Source organism: Drosophila virilis, chromosome 2 (genome assembly GCF_030788295.1).
Source record: "Drosophila virilis strain 15010-1051.87 chromosome 2, Dvir_AGI_RSII-ME, whole genome shotgun sequence".
Taxonomy (NCBI): Eukaryota; Metazoa; Arthropoda; class Insecta; order Diptera; family Drosophilidae; genus Drosophila; species Drosophila virilis.
Genome location: NC_091544.1, coordinates 31,898,465 through 31,921,765, shown reverse-complemented (window position 1 = coordinate 31,921,765; position 23,301 = coordinate 31,898,465). Strand labels below are relative to the sequence as shown.

General features: G+C 38.1%; 2 protein-coding genes across 4 annotated transcripts in view; one reads left to right on the top strand and one right to left on the bottom strand.

The window, feature by feature from the left end:
• dsx (transcription factor doublesex) overlaps positions 1 to 23,301 on the bottom strand; it is a 46,499-nt gene that overhangs the window by 3,755 nt on the left and 19,443 nt on the right. Inside the window, exons 3-4 of one of the 3 annotated variants that reach the window (XM_032433658.2) lie at positions 8,592 to 8,729; positions 2,574 to 3,138 (exon numbers count right to left, since the gene is read on the bottom strand). In XM_032433658.2, coding sequence (XP_032289549.1) covers positions 2,630 to 3,138; positions 8,592 to 8,729 — 647 coding nt within the window. In that variant the 3' untranslated portion in view covers positions 2,574 to 2,629. The other 2 variants (XM_070207421.1, XM_002056562.4) reach the window with 2 other exon arrangements.
• Positions 4,662 to 23,301, top strand: part of nxf4 (nuclear export factor 4) — a 114,493-nt gene continuing 95,853 nt past the window's right edge. Inside the window, exon 1 of the transcript XR_011416196.1 lies at positions 4,662 to 4,742. The gene's annotated coding sequence lies outside the window, so the exon portion shown is untranslated. The remainder of the gene's footprint in view (positions 4,743 to 23,301) is intronic.

Here is a 23,301-nt window from a genome sequence, read left to right as displayed (position 1 = left end):
TTCTATGAAGTCGCATACATCAACTTCTATGGTTTACCTATTCCGTGACAAAATTATAGTACCCTCTGCAAGGGTATAGACACGATCAAGCGAAGACTATTAAGTGCGTAGCCAGCCAAAATGTTTAAGATTTGAATGCCACATTTTGGGCGCATGCCAAGATTAACCCATATATAAATCTTCTAGCATATGCCCGGTGGGGCGACATCCGTTAATAAATTTTAAAGCGAAATTTTCACAACAATTTAACAAGAAAATTGGCTTGGAAAAGGCGCTGGCACACGTCGCACTCAAGTACCTCAATTGTTTGGCGCAGGAAAAGCGCCAAAATGAAATTGAACAGAAAGCATTGCACCTTTTATATGACGGCCAGAAGGTGTGCGAAGCGGTAACAAAATATCGTTAAATGGAAACTTATGCATTTATTGCCATTTTGGGCCAGTGGCAGGTGGAGCAGCAGTCAAAGGAATTGAAGTGCCATTCGCCCAGAATGAAACAAATGAAATGCAGCCAGGAGCAGGTCCTGTTGCCTCGTAAAAGTTTCGCATTGTTTGGCTCTTTTTATGGCCGCTGCATTTTCAGTTGAATAATTGTTGTTGATTTCTGATAAGTTTGATTTGTCCGGCGCTCAGAAAAGCTGACGAGTTAAACGAACTCTGGAATAGTTCTCGGCGATTCTCAGCCAGTGCTGCCTATTTTTGTAAAGCAGGAAAGCTGAGTTCTAGTGCTGGGCCAAACGAAACAAGATTCGAGTCTTAGAACATTATTATTAAAAAAATAATATAAATTAAATAAAAATTGAAGGTAAATAAACACTGCGCGACTTTTTCAAATTTAAACCGCAAACAAGCATTGAACAATGCCAGTTTTAGCGGTAATCGAGCGAAATGGGCAGCATTGGCAATCCCTGCCCTCATGCTCCCGTTCCCTGCCGCCGCCTTTTGACTTTGTAGTCGCAGTGCGCAATTTAATTGCTGCCAAAAGTGAGTCGCACAGCCCTTTGCCTAGGCTTACAGAAATACTTGGACATGCTATATACTATATATATATAAAAATAAAAAATAAAAAAAAGACCCCAACTATAAGTTAAGAAAAAAAAAAAGGAGGAATATTTTCACGCAGAAGATCTCGTGCGTTGCCAGTTTTATGATGCACTCGTAAAAACTGACGACGCGCCTTTGATGCGAAATGCCAGAGGAGATGGGATGAGGCGAGGCGAGCCGAGTTGAGGTTTTAATGTGCCGAAAGGGCGCACAAACAATCGAAGGATAGCACGGAACAAACTGAACAATTCTAGACAAGATTTAGATGCTGCGTTTGTTGCAAAATGCGTATATATATATTTTATTACCTTTCGACCAGACAGACATTGAAATATGCATTCTGAAGTATCGTAAAATGTACGCGCGTGTGTGTGTGTGTGTGTGTGTGCGAAAAGTTTTGATGTGGCATTGTGAAAAGGGGCAAAACATTATGATATTTGTGGCTGCAAAACATAAATGCCAATGCGAGTGGCAAGTGGCAAGTGGTAAGTGGCAAGTAGAAATAAGAGACGAACCTGCTTTGCCATTTCTTGAAAAGATGCCCCGCCTGACGCCACTTGAGTTTTTAATTAAAGCGAAGCATCTGAAACAAAAGGCAACAAAATGTTGAAGCTTAACTAAAATGCCAGCCAGCCAGCATGGAAATTTAACACTTGCCCCTAAATTAACGAACGACAACAGCAACAACAATTGGCCAAGGCGAATGCTTCAATGTCAGCACAAAAGCTAGCAACGTGCCACGCGTTGGCAGATTGAACGAGGAGTGGAGGAGGGGGGGGGGGCAGCAAAGAGGAATTGTGTTTTGCAGCAGCTTTTGTTACCACGTTGCAGCCATCAGGCGAAATGATGAAAAAGCCATTGCATACTTTCGTGCGCAGCCCGGAAATGCAAGCAGCAGCCGCCGGAAATGGAAATGAAAACTGCAAGTGGCAAGCGGCGAGCGGCAAGCGGCAAGCGGCGAGCTGCAAGTGGCAAGTGGCATCCATTGCCGCAGCAGGCAACCAACTTAAATTGTAAACATAAAACTATGCTTGCGAAATTGATTTGATTAAAGGCAACGCGTTTGGTCCTGCATGCCAAATAAGTTTAAGACGCACCAAAAATAAACAAGAGAGAGAGTCGCACCTGGAATACCCTTTAGCTAAACAAAAATGAAACAAGAGACGCGCACCCGAAATACCTTTTAGCCTATAAAATATAAACAATAGACTCGCACCCCAAATACCCTTTGGCTTTCCAAAAATAAACAAGAGTCTCGCATCTGCAATAGCCCGTGGCTTACAAAAAAGAAACCATAGCACCCGAAATACCCTTTAACTTATTAAGAGCATAGGGTATTTTAGTTCTAGACTCTAGTATGGCAGGAAAAAAAATATTGTTTCTTTATAAATATTAGACCTGACCCTTGAGTATATAGTTCTTGAACTTGGACCACATCTAGCTCATATTCTTATTGAATACTCCCAGCTCTTAGTCTTACAGTCTTACAGCCGGAAAAGAAAGGTCTTCCGGTTGATTGGTTTTACTTACACAAAGAGCACAGCTGCTGCAGCTGCCGCAGCAGCGGCAGCAACATGGCGATACTGCTACGTAGCGGCTGCAGCCGCTGCAACGGCCGCAGCGGACGTTGAGCTGACCAAATGCTGGCCGTGATGATGATGGTGATGGTGATGATAGGCGCCGTTGCTGCTGCTGTGTGCCGGCGGCGGTGTGTTGGGCGTTCCGGAGCGCGAACGCGGCTGCTGCTGATGATGGCCGGGCGTCGTGATGGTCGCCACGGTGGTTACCAGTGTGGGTGAGGCAGCTGAGTGTGCGGTGCCATTGCTGCTGGCGGGTCGCGACAGTTTCTGGTGAGGATTGGATACGCCTAGCGCTGACTCAGCTGCCGGACTGGGTGGCGTGCGGCTAAGGGCCAGCGGCTCGGGCGTTGGCGGTCGGATTTGAGTCAGCGGCAGGTGCGTAAAGTGGGTGCCGTAGCGCTCGATGCTGGGGTAGGTCAGGTACATGGGCGCTCCGCTCGTGTGTAAGCCGATGGCCATGGGTGTGTAGTAGTTGTAATAGATTTGCGCTACAATTCGGTTTATTTCTACACGCGCTGTGAAACGAATAGAACGCATGTCAATAAATATATTCAAAATATATGGTCACCCTGCCGCCGCTAGATGGCGCGGTGGCGCAATCAGCATTCGAATTAGATTTTAACTTGGATATGCTTGGATAACTGTTTATTACTGGGCCATTTTCGAAAAATGCATGTAAATACGTCAAATAAATATATTCAAAATATATGGTCACCCTAACGCCGCTAGATGGCGCGATTGCGCAGTCAGCTTTTAAAATAGATTTTTACTTAGATATGCTGTCAAAATGATTACTGGGCGATTTTGTGAATGTTATGTAAATACGGAAAATAAATATGAACTGTGCTCGCCCTCGCCGACTTTATTACTTATATCGTTAAATTTGCTGGGTTTTCACACTTTTCAGCGCACAACTTATAAACTATTGAAGCCATAACATTAACTATGCCCGGGCACTAAAAGTCTATGTCCCGACCCAAGATATGCGCCATTTTCTTTGGTGGCGCGCACACACATGGGTCGCCGCGGCATGCACTTTATGTGCAACCTTCGCGTACACAATGAACCCCGTTCTGTGGCAGAGTTAAGCCCCAACCCCCGTCGGAGGCAGAACCTTTGTTTGCCGCACCCAACTGCCCGTATGCCCCCCCACCCATTCACCACACCCCTCGACTTATCTGTGTGGCAAAAACTTTTCAAAATTTTACTGCTTGCTGCAACATCAAAATGCCAAGTTTTTACGATTACGTTGCTGCTGCTGCTGCTGCTGCAATTTTACTTAATTTTAATGGGATTTTTTCTTCCGCCAACTGCAGAATGCATTAAACAGAGCCCAGGCACACGGCAGTATTACGCACGAGTGTGCCCCGAGTGAGCCCCGGGCTAAACACCATACGCACATAGAGGTACGTGTGCTTCTAACTCTAACCTAACATTAACGTATTTGGCCAAGGTACAGTTAAGTAATGTCGGAGAACTAATGCCAGTCCGAAATAAAAAGTCGTAAAGCTTGAACAAGCCCGTGCATTAAATTTTGCCTGGTCTGGGATTAATTAAGTGAGTGCACATCTTGAACAGCAAGTCAAAGTTTTTGGTGAAAGCATCTGGCATTTTAACAAGCCCATTATAAAGAGTCAAAAGTATTTTTTTTATCTATTTCCCATATGCCCAAACTTAACCGATTGTTTTTAAATTAATGGGTTACCCTATACCATGTAAGTATCACGAATTTAAGGTGACCCTATAATTGAGTTTAAGCCGTTATTCATGTAATTAATTGCCTGGCGCAACCAACATAGTGCGTAAGTTACTTGTGCTGCCAGATTGCATATAAGCACGGCTGCCATTTAAATAAGAAATGTTAATTATACCAAATACCAATGTATTCTTCCATGTGATGCATTTGTAAGCAATAAAAAAATTAAAAAATCGTAATTATAAAATTTCAAAATATACATTATTTAAATTACTTTTACATTAAATTGTTGCACATACGGCAGCCGTGTTTACGAGCATCAGTCGTAAATCTAATCAATGTGGCAACACCTGAAAAGCCAAACTTGCAGAAATCAAAGTGTGCTAATTTTAAGTCTTGTGATAAGTATTGAAACAATTTAAGGTAAGCTCAATAGATTTGTGGTATTTTTCTTGGCCCTCCCCCTTCCTCTCCTGCAGGCTGCTTTTAATCAGCACGTTTGCAGGCCACAAAACCTTGGCAATAACTTTACGCTTGACTGGGTTAGCGGGTGACGCCAGATGACAACAAGAGCAGACGCAGCAGCGGCAATCAGCTAAAGCTCGGTCAATTTAATGGATGTAGCCATGTCCAGGCCACATTTATGACAAACTGGCTGCTTATTATTAAGCCAAGCAGCAAACCAGCCAACAAGTTGCCAGCAGCCAGCACTAATATATCATGGCTCCTTTTCTATAGAACATGCATATGTATGTGTGTTGGTGAGATGTACACTCAGAAAAAAAAGCTGTTGCAAATGATCAAAGCACTCGTATCGCTATGTTCTTCAAAATTCAAGTACATTTACTTCCGGAAGTAGACTGCAAATCGAACCCTTTAAAGATCTTGAAATTCTTTCCAATCTGAAACTAGAAACTTGTTAGCCGTTTTTATGTATGTGAGATGTACACTCAGAGAAAAGAGCTGTTACAAATGATCAAAGAATTCGTATCGCTTTGTTCCACAAAATTCAAGTATACTTTGTTCCGGTAATATTCTGTAAATCGAACCCAAGAAGATAATGAAATTATTTCAATCTGAAGCTACACACTTATTAGCCCTTTTTCGATGTGTGTATATATATATATATATATATATATATATATATGATGTCTGGCACAAGTGGCAGCTAGTTGTGGCATGCATGTTACTTGTAGAGCCGTAAAACGTCAGTAGTTGAATGACGAGCCGTATTGACCGTGGCAGTTGACGCTGCACATTTTTTACGACCCGCCCACAATATGAAGTCGTAAAGTTAAAATTTTTCGCTTCCTGCTGTAGCTGCTCTCTTTTCTATAGTATTTAATAAGCATTGGCATATAGTAGTCACTCTCTTGGCTCTCATTTTTTCATGTTTTCCCCGAATGCCAAGCAGCAGGAATTTGTAGTATTCCTCCCGAGGGCAGGGTTCAAAATGCATTCACATCATGATGAGCTGGGTCTCTAAAAAAAAAAAAAATGACTAGTGCCAAGTCTATTTTATGGGACAGGACTTAAAATATGACCGAAACAGGGATGAGGAATGTGTCATAAAAACAGCCGTAAGCTGACTCATTTGCCTAAATGGGCGTGAAAGCTCATAAATAGTGGGGCCGGGCAACGAGCTGTGAGCAATCGGTTAGAGGTTAGCCATGAGTATGTGGAGATCTCTATATTGATGGAAGGAAACCGGAAACTAGAACATTTCTTAGAAGCTTACTTAATTACTTAATCAGCTAGGCCAGCTAATTTAAAAAATTATGGAGAATTGTTTTTTTTTTTTTAAATCGTGTTTCCTGTGCCTGCACGGCTTTGCATCGGACTAACAAGCGTGTGGTCAATGGTTCAAGCCCAGGCAATAACGGGTTATTTGCTTCTAGTAATGAATATATATATATAGTTTAGGATCGTGGGACTGACTGCGTGACAAATCAAGGGTATCAAAAAAAATAAATTAACAACTTTTCGTTTGTAAATCGGTTTCAGTTCCCAAATTTTATGTGCCCCCTGCACCAACCTATTCGAGCATAAACACTTTTAAGCTTTATAGCGCCCACATTTACACGTCGCATTGCCTACCCAGAGTAAGGCCCCACTCCACACAAACATACGGCACCACTATATTCATGATATTCCCTGTCCCCCAACCCAGCTTGGACGTGTTTAGTGCCAGCAAACGATGCTGCGATATTATTGTAGCTACTACCTGGCAGCTTTTCCAAGCGGGAGTGGAAGCCGAGAGTGGAAGCTCGATGGAGATTGGGTTAAACTGAAGCTGGCAGCCTTTCAGTGACGGTGTTGGCAATGTCGTAAATTTTTCGCATGCATTTTTCGGTTTAATGATGCATTTACGATGCCAGCAGCGGCGACAACAACAGCAGCTCCAGCTTTAGCTCCCAGCTCGCAGCTCTCAGCTCTCCAGCTTCCAGCAGCCCTGAAGTGAAATGCTGGAACGTGTAACGGTTCTGGTGAAATGGCAAACAACTTGAAAAAGCAATCGTTACAATTTTTAATGATATACAGGCAGCTGATACTCTGCCAAAGACAATTTCCCTTGCCCAGCTATTCAGCTGGATGGCATCTACATTATTTTCGTGCTTTCACATGGGGAATCTCTCTCCTAATGCTGCGCCTTTTCTTTTTTGTTTGAGGAAAATATTTTATTTTTTTTTACATTATAATTTTTTATAGTATTTTGTTGTTGTTTTAACTTGGCATATGATTTATGAACTGCTTAAACCAATAACAATAATTATACATAGTTAATAGGTATACCGTTAGACATTACATACATATATAGACTGAATATCTGAAGTTTCTGCATTTTTACATAGTACAGATGTTGAAAGTTTTTATTAGAATATTTTAAAATTTTGCTGCTATCTGCACTGAAAACATTTCGAAAATCGCCACAAAATAAAAATGTTCTTAATTTCGGAACATTTTCTATTTAGAAAAAATTGGTCTTAAACATAAATTGTTCGATAAATTGATAAATTTACTAAAATTTCGAAAAGTTTGGATTTTTTGGCGATTTTTTTGTTTTTATTTTAACATGCATTTATTTTGAGGGCGTACTTTTTAGAGAGTTTTCTAATTTTGAAAGTGGAAATCTGTATTTAAATTTGGGCAAGTGCGAGATTAGTTTTGTAATTTAAATCTAATATCAATCTAAAGTTAAGTTTAAACAAATAAAATTAGCTTGAGTGCGAGGGCGCGGTGCTAGGCTAGGTTGGACTTAATTAGAATTTAAATTTAATTTATTTAAAAATGTTTAAATTGCAATTTGATATAGTTAACAAGTTTTGTGCTCAGATCTTAAATATGGTGCATTTATTCGTATCAAATTTAATTTTTAATATAAGATTCAATTTTCTAGCTGCAAATTTGGAATGAGTTTTTAGTATCTAGAGCATAAGCATGGTTATCTGAGAAGTTCTTGCCAGCCTGACCGCCAGACCGCGCCTTTAGAAACTTAAGCCTAAAGAACTCAGCTTAACTAAGGCTAACTTAGGAGAACTTAACATTAAGATTTAACTAAAGCTAAACAACCGTTGGATAGACTTTTCCTAGCACGTTTTCGCTGGTTGAGTTGATCTGAGGATGTTTTAAACAGCTTTTAACAATCAGATTTGACAAGAGATTTCGTTGCGTGTTGCTCTCTGCGGGTATGTTGATTGAAGAGTAGATCATCATCTTTATAGGGTATGTTGATTGAAGAGTTTCGGAGAGTGTCGCACATCAATGCCAGGGTATGTTGATTGAAGAATGCTGTTTTGTTGCGTGTGTATTTGGTTTGTTGATTGAAGATATTTCCAAGTGATAGTTGAAAGTTGCTCGCTTACAATAAATTCGAAATATATTTACAGAGGTTCCTTTTTTTTTTTTTTATTTTACTGCAACTCGCGCGCGTTTTTAAGCTTTAAGCTAAATATTAAATATGTTTTTGTTTTAAGTTGAAGTTGACGGGAAACAATAAATAGATAACTAGGCAAACTTTTTTTATATATATATATATAATTTTTGTATTTAGTTTGATTAATAGAAAAATTATCATCCACATTGCCGCGTTGTGTTGCGTAGCTCACCCCCGTCATAGATATTTAAATTGTTTTGACGGGAGTATTCATTGACAACATACTGGCCTAATGATTGATCAGATCGAAAGATATGTATCATATATTGTATTAAAACAGTGCACAGCTTTCGATTGAGCATACTTCTAAGACTATATAGGTTTTCATGTTGGCTTACCCTCTTCGATGCGACGTGAAGCCTCATCAATATCTGCACCAGCATCTTTTAATATCACATACATGAGCGGCATCAGCTCCCAGGGATAACGAAACTTCTCCAACAGCTTTTGGCAATAGTCTAGGAATACATCCTGGCCTGTAAAGGGAGAAACAAAATACAGATAAATTAAGGCTTTATGGATAATGCACAATGCGCCTATATCGTGCTTCGTTCTCATGACATTCAAGTATCCGGTCGTAATCAAATACAAAGTTCAGTCAACCCACGACTCTGATCATAAACAATTTAACTGAGACTCATTCAAGATATCAACATAAATAAATATAGCCAAACTGGAGCCAGTGCGACGCGGCGTATACGCAACGTCCATTGATATTATTCATTTTCAGCTGTGCGAGCGTTTTTTATACTCATTCAAATCGTGCGACTGGCAACATGAAACCCCATTCAAATCGCCGGACGCAGCTATGTCAAGTGTAAACATGGCGGTAAAATCGTGGGCACAAATTGCAATTCAATACAATACAATAAACGGAGTAGTATTTCTATTGGGACTTTTAGCTGAGATCAGCACAGGCCAAAAGAACGGAAGCTCTTGTAGACTGTCTGAGAGTGCACAAAAATGAAAAGAGTATAAACGAGAAAGAAAGGCTGTCTTAGGCACGCAGTTACAGTGCTTTGCCCGTATCTAAGAAGCACAGGGAAAAAAGTTAATGCTGAGTTTGGTGAAGATATCTTGATAAACAACAACTTAATTTACGACCGATCGTTCCTATGGCAGCTATATGATATAGTGGTCCGATCCAGCTGCAACTTTTGCAAAGTTTCATAAAGATTTAAAACTGAGAGACTAGTTCGCACAGAAACAGACAGACGGACTTCGCTATATCGACTCGGCTGTTGATACTGATCAAGAACTTATATTTTTCTAGGAGTTAAACATTTCACGACAATATTATAATGCGCTCTGCAAGGGTCTAAAACTGAAATATTAAAGAAAGCAGACACTAGTTCTGTGTCTTCAAAATTGTTGTTACTTTTGTAAATATATTTTCTATGTGCAACCAGTCGACACACTTTTTATCTGACAAACGCAAATTATTGGCAGCTATTTAAAATTTTGCTGAAGACAAGCCAGTATCAAAGAGTAGAAAACCCAATTTTCATTTGTTCGTTTCTGATTATTTTAACTGACTGACTGACTTATTGATTGACTGACTTATTGGCTGACTGATTGGTGATCAACGCACAGTCTAAACCGTAAGAGCTAGGAGGTTGAAATGGTTACTGTAATTACTTAAGTGCACGTTAAGGAAACTCCACGCTCAGGTGTGGAAAAATCGCGAAAAGGGTTTGCATGTAACTTTTTTATTTAACATCCAATAAGCTACAAACTTGATTTCAAATATCTTTGCTCAATGGGTAACTTTTCACGGTCAAATTCATTTGAGACGTGTTTCACATTTTTTGCAAAAAACAAAGATACTTCGAAAATGCGATTCTACATTTTGGTTTGATGAAGTTTTAACTTTTGTCCGATTTGCATCAAACTTATTTTGAAAGTTCTACATAAGAACTTAATGAATACGTGCTTCAGCGATTTGGGAAATTTCATCCGCAACATTGTTAAATAGTCGGAAACCAATTGGACGAAAGTTTTTTGTGTACTGTCCGATCGGTTTCAAACTCATCATTGAGGGACGTGCCACGGGCAAGGCTAAGATATAAGATATATATATATATATATATATGTTTTATTTGTTTATATGATTTTAGATATTTATATTTTCTTCAATTAGTTAATTATTCTAATATAAAAAATAAAATCGAAAATTTCTGCTGAATTTGAACTGGCGACCAGCCGTTTGCTGTTCCGACGCTCAAACACAGCTAAGCCACGTTTTGTTGTTTATGGTTTTTAAACAAAGTCTGACAAAACCTAGACTTTAATTCTGATTCTAGTATAATGCATACAAGAAATATAAAATATATATTTATTTTGCTTATGATAATATAATATGAGAATCGACATTTATGAAATTCGTTCATAAATTAATAGATTTCGAACCAAAATCTTTGTTTATATATATCACAAAACCCAGTTTTCTGAATCGAATCCAACCCAAAGCCAAGGCGTTGCCAAAAATTCTTGGCTATGGTATTGGCATTTAAAATATATATTTATTCCACATTACGTTTTCATATTAGGTTTATCTGCTTTTTACTTAGTTATGTATTATATATATGTATACATACATTTTATATAAATGTAATTGTTGTCCTAATTCGTCGTATATTTATTTAAATTTTCGAGTCTAATCTTCGTCTCTTGCTTCGTGTCTTAGTTACGCTTCTTCTATGCTCGCTTTATGTGCTGCCATTTTTTTTCTTTTTACCTACACAGCAGCAGCAGCAGCAAGAACAGCAACAACAACAACAGCGTGAACAAATGGCAGCTGCTGCGCTGCCGTCGTCGTCGTCGTCGTCGGTAGTTTCCGTAGTAGGCGGAGCTTCATAGTCATTGGCCCGTTTTATTATGTTTCTCTCTCTTCGCCTTTTCGCCTTTGCTGTGGCTGACGCTCTTCTTGTTGTTGTTTTTGTTGTTGCTGTTTTTATGTTGTATGCAACTGCTGCGCTGAGTAGTTGGCGCTTCGTTCTTCTTGTTGTTGTTGTCGCTGTTCGTGTTGCTGTGGCGCACGTTTTGCATTGGTGAGCAGAGTGTCTTTGTGTGTGTGTGTGAAACGTGTTTTATGCTTTGCGTGTGCAGCGGTTGTTGTTTAGTTTACATAATTTGTGTTGTATACACATGTACTTATGTATGTATATGCATTTTTATCTGTGTATGCGTTTATATAGATACACTGCTTGCACGCATTGCCTGCTGCTGTTGTTGTTGTTGTTGTTGTTGTTGTTGTATCTATTATAGTTGCTGTTGTTGTATTTTTTGTTCTTTGCCATTTTTAATTTAGTAATTATGCAATTAGCCGCTTTGTGTGTTTGGGTTTTTGTTTTCTTTTTATTATTTGCATTTATGTTTAAAAATTATTTTATTAACCGCATATAAATTTAATAAATTGATTTATTGTTGCCGCAGCCTTACGAACAAAAACTATTTGATTGGCCAATTTGTTTTGCCATTTCTATATGGGATAAAAATGATTAATTTTATTGGCTTAGCACTGATTGAGTGGATATTTTGTGCGGCTGAACGCTGAATTTAAATATTTGCTTAATTTTTTTCTTATAATTGAATCAATTAATATTGAATAGTGAATTTCTATACTCTAATAAAATAATTGTGTATTTAATTTTGAACTTTGCTTTGCTAAATTGGCAAAATATAAGCGGAAGGCTTTTAAGCTTTGAATTCTCGAACCTATTTATTCCTATGGACTTGCGATATAATATGTAGGCACGAAGTGACATACTCTTCCGAGCCAGCCGACTCGAAAGTATTTGCAAAAACACATGCGAATATGCCAAGTTTTCTTTTTCTGAAGAGAGCTTTAAATTAGCTGTCGATTCTGGGATCGGAGATATCTCTTGTTACACAATATTTATCTTCGTTAAACGCGTTTAGTGGTTCTGCAAATTCCAGCAGAAATTTGAATCTATATGATATGGAGATAGTATAAAAACTTCACTCAAAAATTGCTATGAACAACATTTCAATTGATTTATCAATATTCTGAGCATTTCTTAAAGTTCTATTCCAATCATGCAATAATTGTATATAAATGCGGGCTGAGAAGGTTACCAAGTGCAGCCCGCAGATGCTTTGGCAACGCCCATCTGATTGAATGGGTAGTGCAGTCAGGCCAATTGATGCCACATCAAGTTGCAGCTGCAACAGTGAGCGCCACACCCATTCATGGGCACACATTTACAGTTAGCCAGTAAACGGTGCCATTAACGCGCATAAACGAGCTGCGAGCTCTGCGCACGACGAGCTCAGTTACATATATATATATATATATATATATAGCTTCTTAGCACATAGATATCATAAGAGTATATATGCTATATATATATATATATATATATATATATATATGCTATATAGATGGGTGGTACTGCGGGTATTATTACTTTTATTACTGTGCCAAGCGCAGCTTACTCTCGACTCGCTGCACATTGCTCTCGCTTTCTCTCTCTCTTTCTCTCTCTCTCTGTTATATCGCTTTCTCTCCTTTTTTGGGTAGCCCAGCACTGTTTTTTTTTTGCTGCTCCTTCGTCCTCGTTTTTGTCGTCGTTTAAGTCGTTAGCAAAGTTTTTCATCGTCGTTTTTTGCGCCTTTTATGAGTTTGTATGCAACACGAAGTTGTTGCCGCTCGTGTTGCGGCTGCTGCAGCTGCTCCTGAAGCGCATCAATGGCCTGCCAGCAGAATCCTTTATATACAAGTGCCACTCTGTGTGTGTGTGTGTGTGAGCATGGATGTTGTGCCAATTGCAGGCATTACATTGCCCAGCCTCTTTGTTTTTGTTCTTTGATAGGGGCTTCGCGATGCTCCACTGTGCGCAGGCTGACTTACTCTAATGTCCGGGCTATACCCAGAATTCACACATATTACAAAAAAATGGCACGCAAGGCAATATAAAGCAAAACTAGAGAAAGCCCATTAACAAAATGGTATCCAGAATGTAAAAGGAATAAGTATTGACAAAGTTATGGATATTTAAAGCCAAGGAGGGAGAATTGTACTGGGTTTGGGAACTTGATATGAAATCAAGGAAAATCTAGAGACTAAACCAGGACCAAAATGGTATCAATCATATAAATTGAGCAAGTATTCACAAAGTTGTGCATATTTAAAGTGCGGGAAGTCAAAGATTGCGGGACTTATTATCCTGATAGGACAATATCCCTATGAATCTTGGGACGAAATTTGACAACAAATTATACAGACTCGGAGTGTCTTATAATTTTACGATTTATGATGTACTTGACACATACAATCGATTAAAATAATAATAAAAAATTTATTTAAAGGTATATTGTTTTTAACTATGATAAATAATCAATCCAGAGATAAAACCAGAAGCAAAATGGTATCGATACCGAATGTTGCTCTAGTTTTGGTAAACTTATGAATGCTTGAATTCTGGATGGAGGCGAGTCGACGCCAACTCTGACAGCAAGTTGTTAAATTAACTTGAGTAATAAAAGAGACTGGAAAATATTTTGATAACATTCTTTTTTGTCTCAACTGCAAATTTACGGAAACGCATGACTATGAGAAATAGGGCCGTAAACCGACGAACTGGCAATATCTGAGAATATCTGTAGATTTGACGCAGCATCCGGCTAAGAGCAGAGCCAGCCCGCACCCGGCAAAGTCGTAAAACGTAACAACAATAAAAAATAATAAATCGAAATATCCACAAAATGGCAACTGAAAATGTGCAGCATGCAAAAAAGAAGACGAATTGATGCAAGCCAGCAACCAGCCAGAGCAATGTGGCAAATACAGAAGATATTTTGGACCTGGACTAGACGTGGGGCACATGCAATGCAAATGCGAGCAGAGGGAAGCCTTTTAATGAGGCTTGTGGCATGGCAGACGCAGATGGACTTATATCACACAGCTACGAAAACTGATTAGGCGGCAAGGCATGACACAGCAAATGTTGCGACGGAGGGGTGGGGGCACAAAGAGTTGTAAAACGTTGTCTGGCAAAGTCTTTATATGCTTGCATATCTGGCAATAGTCGACATATTTCTGTAAAAGACAATTGACTGATTGACTGACTGATTGTTGGTAATATTATTCATTCATGTTCTTGGCTCAGAATACTATTTAATTTATTAAAAGGCAATGTTTTTATACTGATTAGCTGACTGCCTGATTGAATGATTGACTAACTCAATTACTCATTGACTAATTTCCGACTGACTGATTAATTAACTGACTGGCTGACTAAATGATTGACAGATTGATTGACGGATTGAATGATTGTAATACTAATTTACTTATGACTGATTTAATGACTGACAGACTGACTGATTTACCAAGTGACTGTCTGATTGACTGAATGAACGATTGATTGCCTGGCTGAGTGACGGACAGACTGATTGACTGACTGATTGTTGGTCAAATTATTTTTTTATATCAATTTTCATGGCTAATTATTTTGCAGATTTCTATGCTGGTTAGGTGACTGGTCAATCGAATGATGATGGACTGACTTCTTTTGTGATTGACCAACTGACCAGTCAGTTAACTGGTTGGCTAAATGATTCATAGATTGAAAGTCGGACTATATTGATCGACTAATTTAATTACTGACAGATTGAATGATTTACCAAGTAACTGTCTGATTGGCTGAATGAACGATTGATTGCCTGACTTATTGATTGATATAATGTGTCTGCCTGATTGATTGACTGATTGGATGCCGTACTGACGGTCGTCTAAACTAATAGACTGACTCACTGATTGACTAACAGACGGACTAATATTTGCTGACTGACTTAAATAATAACTAATAATGTTAATCTAATGTAATGTTGGTGCACGCTGTTACATCTCGATGAAGGAGACCGTTTTGGAGCCTTTGTATTCAGTTAATTCTTTTACCTGCTGTTCTCAAGCTTGAATTTAAATTAAATTGCATAATTTCCTTAAGCCTAATAACATCCTGCTCCGCTCTTTTATTTTTGTAGCTACTTTGTGCCTCTGTAACAAATCTAGTCAGAAATACATATACATCAATTAAATTGTGTCAGACAGGAAGACTGCGACTTGAGCTAGTCGGTGTAAAAGTCGACTGCTTTTCAGCTTTTTAGCTTTATAGTCATTTATTCAACTGGTGTAAAGCTCTTTGGTATCCACTTGGTCGATAAGCAAGGGATCTGTTGGCTTTTCTATTTGGTATTCATTGGCATGCACTAAATCTAGCAGCCACTAACGCTTAACTTGGCTTTACCTTCACCTGTGTCGTAGCTCGTTTGCACCAAAGCACTGTGCCCCATTTCTGTGGAAATACCTACCCATACTGTCCCTCGGCGTCAGATTTTGCGCATTCGTCAGGAAACGCAGTAAACGCTAATAAAACTGCATGTCGCATGGAGCGCTTTTATGATGGATTGGAGCATGGGACCGAGGATGTCACGCATCCTTGGCAGCCAGAAGGCGGAAGACGGAAGTTGGCAATGCTTATCCTTTAGCTGCTTTTAGCCAAGTTAAGCTTGTTAAGCTTGGCACGAAAGCAGTTTTAATCTCAAAATTAAAACTTTTGTAATTTACCAGCAACTTTACGACTTATATATAGTATAAACTTAAAAAAATACACCAGCTTTTGTCTGTCTATCTGCGTGCCCGTCTTCGTCAACGTTTCTCTCCCTCTGCCATTGTCATTTTCGTAATCGCCGTCATCTCCTTGTCGTCGTAATTCACTTGAACTTGTGTAATGCTTTGGGTGCTGCTCGTGCCAGCCAAATCCACACACACACACACACACACACAAACACACACCTACCTCACCCTAACTCAACACCTGCCCCTGCTCATAACCCTTTCGCATTTCTAGTTTTTTTTATTATCGAAAATAACAAGCTTGCGCTGTCAATTTGCTTTTACGGTCGGAAAATTATTATTTTGTGTTGAAATTTTTATTTGAACTTAAAATTTTGACTCTACTTTGCATATGCCCCGAGTAATGTTAGTGTATTAATTAGCCAAGATTAGACAATCTTCTGTTTGATTCTCTTGTGACAGCTTCAAGCAGCAGCTGATTAACTTTTGTTAGGGTAGCGATTCCGTTTTCATTGCTCCGCCATTATTCTGTTATCAATTTGATTGTTCCCTAAACTTAGGGCTTATCAACTGTCTGACTCTAAGTGCAGGGTATGTATATAAAAAAAGTAATTTTTTTTCTTTTACTTTTCAAATAAAATTAATACATTGTACCAGAAGGTTATGTAAAATGGAATCGGCAGGCAATTTGTTTAGATAATAGAATAGAATGTCTAGAATACTTAGAGGAGTCTCTTTATAAGAGTTATGAAAACTTGGAATAATTTGAGAATTCAAGAAGAAAACATTCCTTTAATAAAAAATAGAGTATTGCAGAGTTGTTAATCTGCTATTTAATTGCTGGGTGCCATATGGCTACAATTGGCCGTTGTTATTCATATTTAAAAATGTTGGCAACTGTTTTTATTGCTAAATTTAATATTATTTATATAGTAGCCCACACACATAAATTTTCTCTATTTAACAAAATGGGGTATATTAGCGTTTACGAAATGTAAGTGCAGAGAAGTTTTATTAGTTTAATTTTTGCCATTTAACTACAGCATTTAAAACTAATTAGTATTCCGTATACGTGATTTAAATTTGAGCCAAATATTGTGGACTCTAAAGGGCTCTGAAACGGGATTCGTTTATATTAGCTAGTTGCAATTTAGTCTCAAGGTCGTGCCATCAATGCAATTGAAGCTAAACAAACAGTTTCCGAGCCCCAGAAACGCTGACAGGGCTAACCAGACGGCAACCTGGAAATAGCCATCATCAACCGAGACATTTGCTACTTGCCGGCAGTGGCAAACTGTTGCTACCACAAACGTACATAAGCTTATTCGTATTGGAATTGTATACACTTAAAAAGAAAATTAAATTTCAAATTATAGTTTTATTTATTTTGTATACCCTTAAAAATAGAAAAGCTGCGCATTCACATCTTGGCTCTTAACAAATTTTTACAAACATCTTTGAAAGTGAATCGAATGTTTATGCGATGAAAGAGTTGAAAATTAAAAATCTTACAACACTTTTCCTAACTACGTTGAGAAATGCAGCCATATTATTTTATGAGCTATAACCTAATTCCACTTTGCTTAAAATATGTTACATTTATAAACTTCACATTGTGCGATTCCACTAGCAAGTGACAGTTGTCGATAACATATATATATTGTAGTATTTTATATTTTATATTTTTCATAATAACGAATTATTCGGGGCGAATACCAAAATTGTTGACAAATGTGAAAAATGTGGTTTCTTATTGGAAAACGTAAGGCAACATATTTCACATTAGCAAAAAATGAAGCTTACTAGTTAGTCAATCAATCATTTAATATATATTTTTTTGCATACAGCTACATTTTTCTCAGTGTAGTCGCATGTAGAGAGAGGTGCGCCCTCCCATTTCAAGCCCCTTTACTTGTATGTGTGCTTTTTTCAGCACGCGCGAGGACTACGTCAACTGTTTATGGATTACACGTGCCAGGCATGCCAACTCGCTTGTTAGTTCTCACACACACACACACACATACTCACACTCACACACAATGTTTGCAGCTCTGTCGGCGCCTGATAAAATATCAAAGGCAAATCATAATAATAACAATTTCAGCTCAATTCCAAAAAGAGCCGAAATAAATATGAATAAATATAAATAATATATACTATTTATAATATTATTCCAGCTGTGGCCAAGCCATAAATCTGAGCGTTTTATTGCTTGACTGTGACAGCCAGGTGCCCACTTTTCAGCCATAAAAAATAGTTATATATAGTATAGCTTGTATTATATATATTTCAAATCTAATACAAAATGTGCTATTTTTTTATGTATTTGCAAATAAATTGTGCACAGTTTGTAGCTTCATATTAGCTAATTGGCGCCGGTTCACAAAGTTGAGCATTGAAAAATGTGCAACTGCTCTGGCCGCTGGAAAATCGTAAATGCCGTAACAGCTTCGAACTGTGCTTCTACTACGCGTAGACTCCATAGTGTGAAAAACTTATTCTTGAATAACTTCGGTGCTTATTATCCGATTGTTATGATACTTTTAAGACTTTAAGATCGCATTTAATTGTGTGCATTCTATTCAAAAAGTGAAAAATTCTTGTCTAGCTCGCTCTTAGCTATTATTTATAGTATTAATACTTTTCAAAATTAATGTATGCCGTTTTTAATTAAACGGATTACGAAACAAGTTTCGCTGTTTTGTTCTTGAATAACTTCGGCGCTTGTTGTTCGATGCTATAATATTTTCAAAACTTTAAGATAACATTTAATTGTGTGCATATACCAAGAATCAATGCTGTAATGCTTGAAATCTTTTAATTTTGAAGAGAGTGCGGTTAATTATTCAAAAAGTGAAATATTCTTGACGAGTACGCTCTTGGCTAGCTTCTATAATGTTATAAATATTTTTTAAAAATGTATGTATTTTTATTTTAAGTAAATGGAGTGTGTTTTTGGGTGAAAATATCTATTTTTCCAGTGCATGATGTTCAAGTAATATCTGTCATATTTAAAGGTGTCCCATCTTTGAGAAACTTATGTTCAAGAATACATACGTGAGATGTACTTTGTGGCTTGAAAGGTGCCTCCGTCTCCTCCTAAAATTTCACTAGGTACAGGGTATAAGAAAAAGTTCAGTAGCCGATCTAACAATATGTTTGAATTTGTCTGCGCGTGGATTGGCGAACTAAATGAAGCGTCAAGTTTGCTGGCATGGCTCGCGACAAAATCTGCCATAAATAACGCCGCAAATTGGCCCAAATGTTAATGTTGTAGTCTACTATTTTTAGGCAGCAGCACCTCCTGGGCGTGGGCCGCCGACACCTCTCTATATAAAATTAGATTTCTGGATGATATCGGTCTGAGTTAAATTGCTCGGCATTGTTTCAATTTGGCAACAGTTTGTGGCGCGTCTGTCGACTGAAATTCTCTGGGCGACAGCCCATTATCAATTTTCTTGCCCCGCGCCCGCGGCACTCGTACAAACAGCTCACGTTGAGCGACTTTCACTTTCAAATGCACATGTGCCCTTATCAACTATCAGACAGAAGATCAACAGTTGCACAAGTTATTGGCTGCCCTTTTCTTGTGTGATAAGCGCAGCGCTTAGGCGCTTATCTATCCGCTAGGGTTGTCACAGTTTGCAAATGTGACGGCGGTCGCGAATGCTGGTCTACACAATGAAAAATTGTTAGCTATTTTATATATAAGGCCGACTTAAATCAGCTTTAGAAATTAAAATTAATTTTCAATTAAAAATTTACCATTTTCTTTAGTAAATTATTGTTATTTAAGCATAAGATATACATTCATATATACACCCAAGATTTGAACTCGATTCCTCCCTGATTAAAATTAAAACTTCAATTTTATATACTCTCTCCTTTGAACTCTAATCTTTTCACATACAAAGTTAAGTTCAATATTTGTCTGGACAACTTGTAGTCTAGTGTAAGGGCGCTCGCCTTGCAAACACGAAAGCCCCAGTTCGCATGCTTTGGACTTTTTATAACTTAACTATGCTGCTGTTTTAGGCCTCTTTCTTTAATAACAGCATGTTTTGAATATAAACAACTTTTAAAGTTGTTATTTACACCAAAATGCCCTTGAATTTGAGCCAACATTTTCTACCGTGTACATTAAGATTTGATTCTCTGTCTCAGGCACGGCCATTAAGGACAATTGGCAATTGGCTGCAGCTTAAGTGGCCGACGGCCAAAGCTAATGTGCTTGGGCAAACTTTTAGCTACTGTTCGCTTACTAATTTCATACATGATTTCGATTGCCTTGGACAGGCTAAGGCAGCTGTACTCTCTACTTGCAGGTTTTTTAGACTCGGCCCTCTACGAGGCGGAGACGGACTGAGAATTTAGCGGTAATTCGTCTTATAGACAGACGCCAAATGCTTGCTAGACTGTGCCATCGTAAAATGTTCCTTTGCGCTTTTTACGAGCGCCCCAAAACCGTTGACGTTGATGACGACGTTCAACTTCTACAACAACAACAACAACAGCAACGACAACAACAAAAACAACTGCCAAAAACAATAACAACAAACATGCTTACATATGTTTATTTGTGCGAAAGGTTTTCCACATTTTGGCATCGCATGAGTTTGACGCTCATAAAATTAAGAATGAAAAGCACCAAAAATATATATCGCACGGCCACGTTGATTTGTATACCCTGTACGCAATGCAAATGGGGTATAATGTAACTGTGCAGACGTATGTGAGGTGTAGATATCTATTCTATATGCATATAACTAGCATGCTAAATGTCGTACAATAAACACAAAAATTATTTGCAACTCAAAAATATCCATAGTGTGGGGTCCAGGTCTTAATATGGTACAAAAGTACAAAAGGGAATCTGACAGTCGTTCGCACTCTAATTTGTTTGTTTTTTTTACTACATTCTGCTCTATCCTGTTTCGTTTGGTTCCCTTTTCCGCTGTTCTTTTATTGCTGCCCTTTACATTCGCGTTAATTGCTGCGACTGTGATATAAATCAGTTGATATGGCGTCCTTGTCATTTAAAGGACTCTCCTTCAATCTGGCAATTGATTTGTGGCAGCAACCCTCGCATCAAACTCGTCTGCAATATTCAATATTAACGCACAGCTTTTGATCTGCACTTTGGGTGGGGTCTGTTCCGCATAATTTATGCAGTGTTTGTGGCTGAATTGATCCCAATTGGAAAGGGGCGAATTGTTGTGGGGGGATGGTAGAAAATGGTTAAAAAAATAATTTTGAATTATTTCATATATCAAATAATTATAAATAAATTTACTACTCGATGATTCAGCTTAAACTGATGGATTGTCGTACTTTATTCCATTTCCAAATTGTACAACAAATATTTAGATAAAGCAAAGTTATCAGAAACATTCATGGAATGGATATGTGAATAGGCATGCGAGTATTCATGAGTACTCGTTATACTTGCGCAACTACAAATGAATTTATGCGGCCAATAACTAGATTTGCTCGGCTAAAAACTGGACATAAAAATGAAATTTATTGAGCGTCATATGATATCATTTAGGTGAGGCAACTTGATATGCGAATTAGAAAATAAAAAAACCTGTCCAGCTGAGAGTTGATTAGGATATGGCCCGAGCTTAAGGAAAAAATCAAATCAAGCAAGCACTTAGTATTAAAAACAATTACAAAAACCAAAAAGAAATAGAAATAAATTATGCACACCAGCAAAGTGACAAAAGAGACAAGAGTTTTGGTTATAAATCAATTCTAAATATAGGTTAGCTGCGGGGCGCACATAAATATGGCTAAATGCCGACAATTAATGGCATAATTATATCGCATTATAAGTAAATTTGTTGTACTACTCAAAATTTGGCCCGAGGCTTATCGAATTGTTTGCCCATAAATTACACAAAGCAATAGCAACGCCTCAGACACTATTTCTTGCGTGGAACGCGGCGTATGCGTAATATGAAAATTATTGCCACCAGTTGCCAAACACCCCACAAAAAAAAAAGCCTCAAGCCCCCTCAAGAGTCCAAGCAAGCATAAATTAGAGGCAATGCGCAGTTTTCGCACTTGTTGCCAAGCCAAATTGTAAGAGAGAGAGGGAAAGTGTGTGTGTGTGTGGAGCGAGAGCGCGAGACAGAGAGAGAGAGAGAGTGCATACGCTTGGCGATTATAATAGAAAATTGCTTACACGTGCCAACTGTCGTAGATAAGACGGGTGATGGATGCAGGTGGGGTTCATTCTCTGAACACACGCGAGAGAACTGGCCCAGACAGCTGTTGTGTGTCCGAGTGTGTGTGTATGTGTGTGTGTGTGTGTGCTTGTGTGTGCACTAAACAAATGCAAGTGCAATTCATTCGACTTTGTCATTCGCTTGAAATAATTTCTTTATGATGGCACTTGCAGTATTTGTATTTTTATAATATTTCTAAGTTCAATTTAATGTCATGCTTGTGGGAAAATGCATCAATCTATACGTACGTAAACTGATTGATTGACTGATTGATTAACTTATTGGAGCTGGAAATCGTAAGCTTTTCGAAACTTTCTTCCTCTAAGCTGAAAAGCTTGTGAAAATTTGAGTTGCGTAAATCTTCTTTACTTCTAGCCAAAATCACTTTTAAATGTGGAAATCTATTTAGAAGTGGAAAATGTGTTCTCCTGGGAGAAAAATTGGGCATCTGGTTGTTTCAAAATAACTTTATAATGTGAAAATGTGGAAAAATTTCAACTCCTGGAAGAAAAATTAAAAGATTTAAAGACTGAACGAAAACGTGTTTCATCCATTTTGGATAAACCACAATCAAGTTTGGAAAATAAGCATGAAACTGTTATACAGAAAATTTTTTGTTATTTATCCGATAGACCCCAAATTTATTTAGCTAAAAAGATTACTTGGCCCGATTAATAGCTGTTTTCCGCACAAGTCTTTTCCGATCAAATCGTTAAATACATTTTTACTTTCCCTTTAATTCACGCGTATTTACAAGAAGCACATAAATAGCAAACACTCATATCTTGTCAATTTTAATGTGTGTCTAGTGTGTGTGAAAATGAATTTCCAATTGGTCAGACGTGTCTGCAGCAGGCACTACATATATACATATATAGCTTCTGGCAATGTCTGGAGCTGACCAGCTGGCCGGAACTAAACAGGGCCCAGACGACGAGCTACGTGCTTTATTGTCTTATAATGTGGCGTGTAATTTCTACTGCAAGAGTCTAGGGAAAACAAATTGACATGCTGATAAAAAAAAGCTCATCAAAAAACAATGAAAATCAAATACAAGTGTGTGTGCATGTGTGTATGTGTGTGTGTTAGATTGACACTAGCGAAGGTGGCACTAAATTGTGCAATTTTTCTTGGCAAGATTTTCATTGCAGTTCTTAAATATGGGACCGCCTATTTGTCTATTAAAAGTTAATTTATTTGCGGCAAGGATTGTTGTTGTTA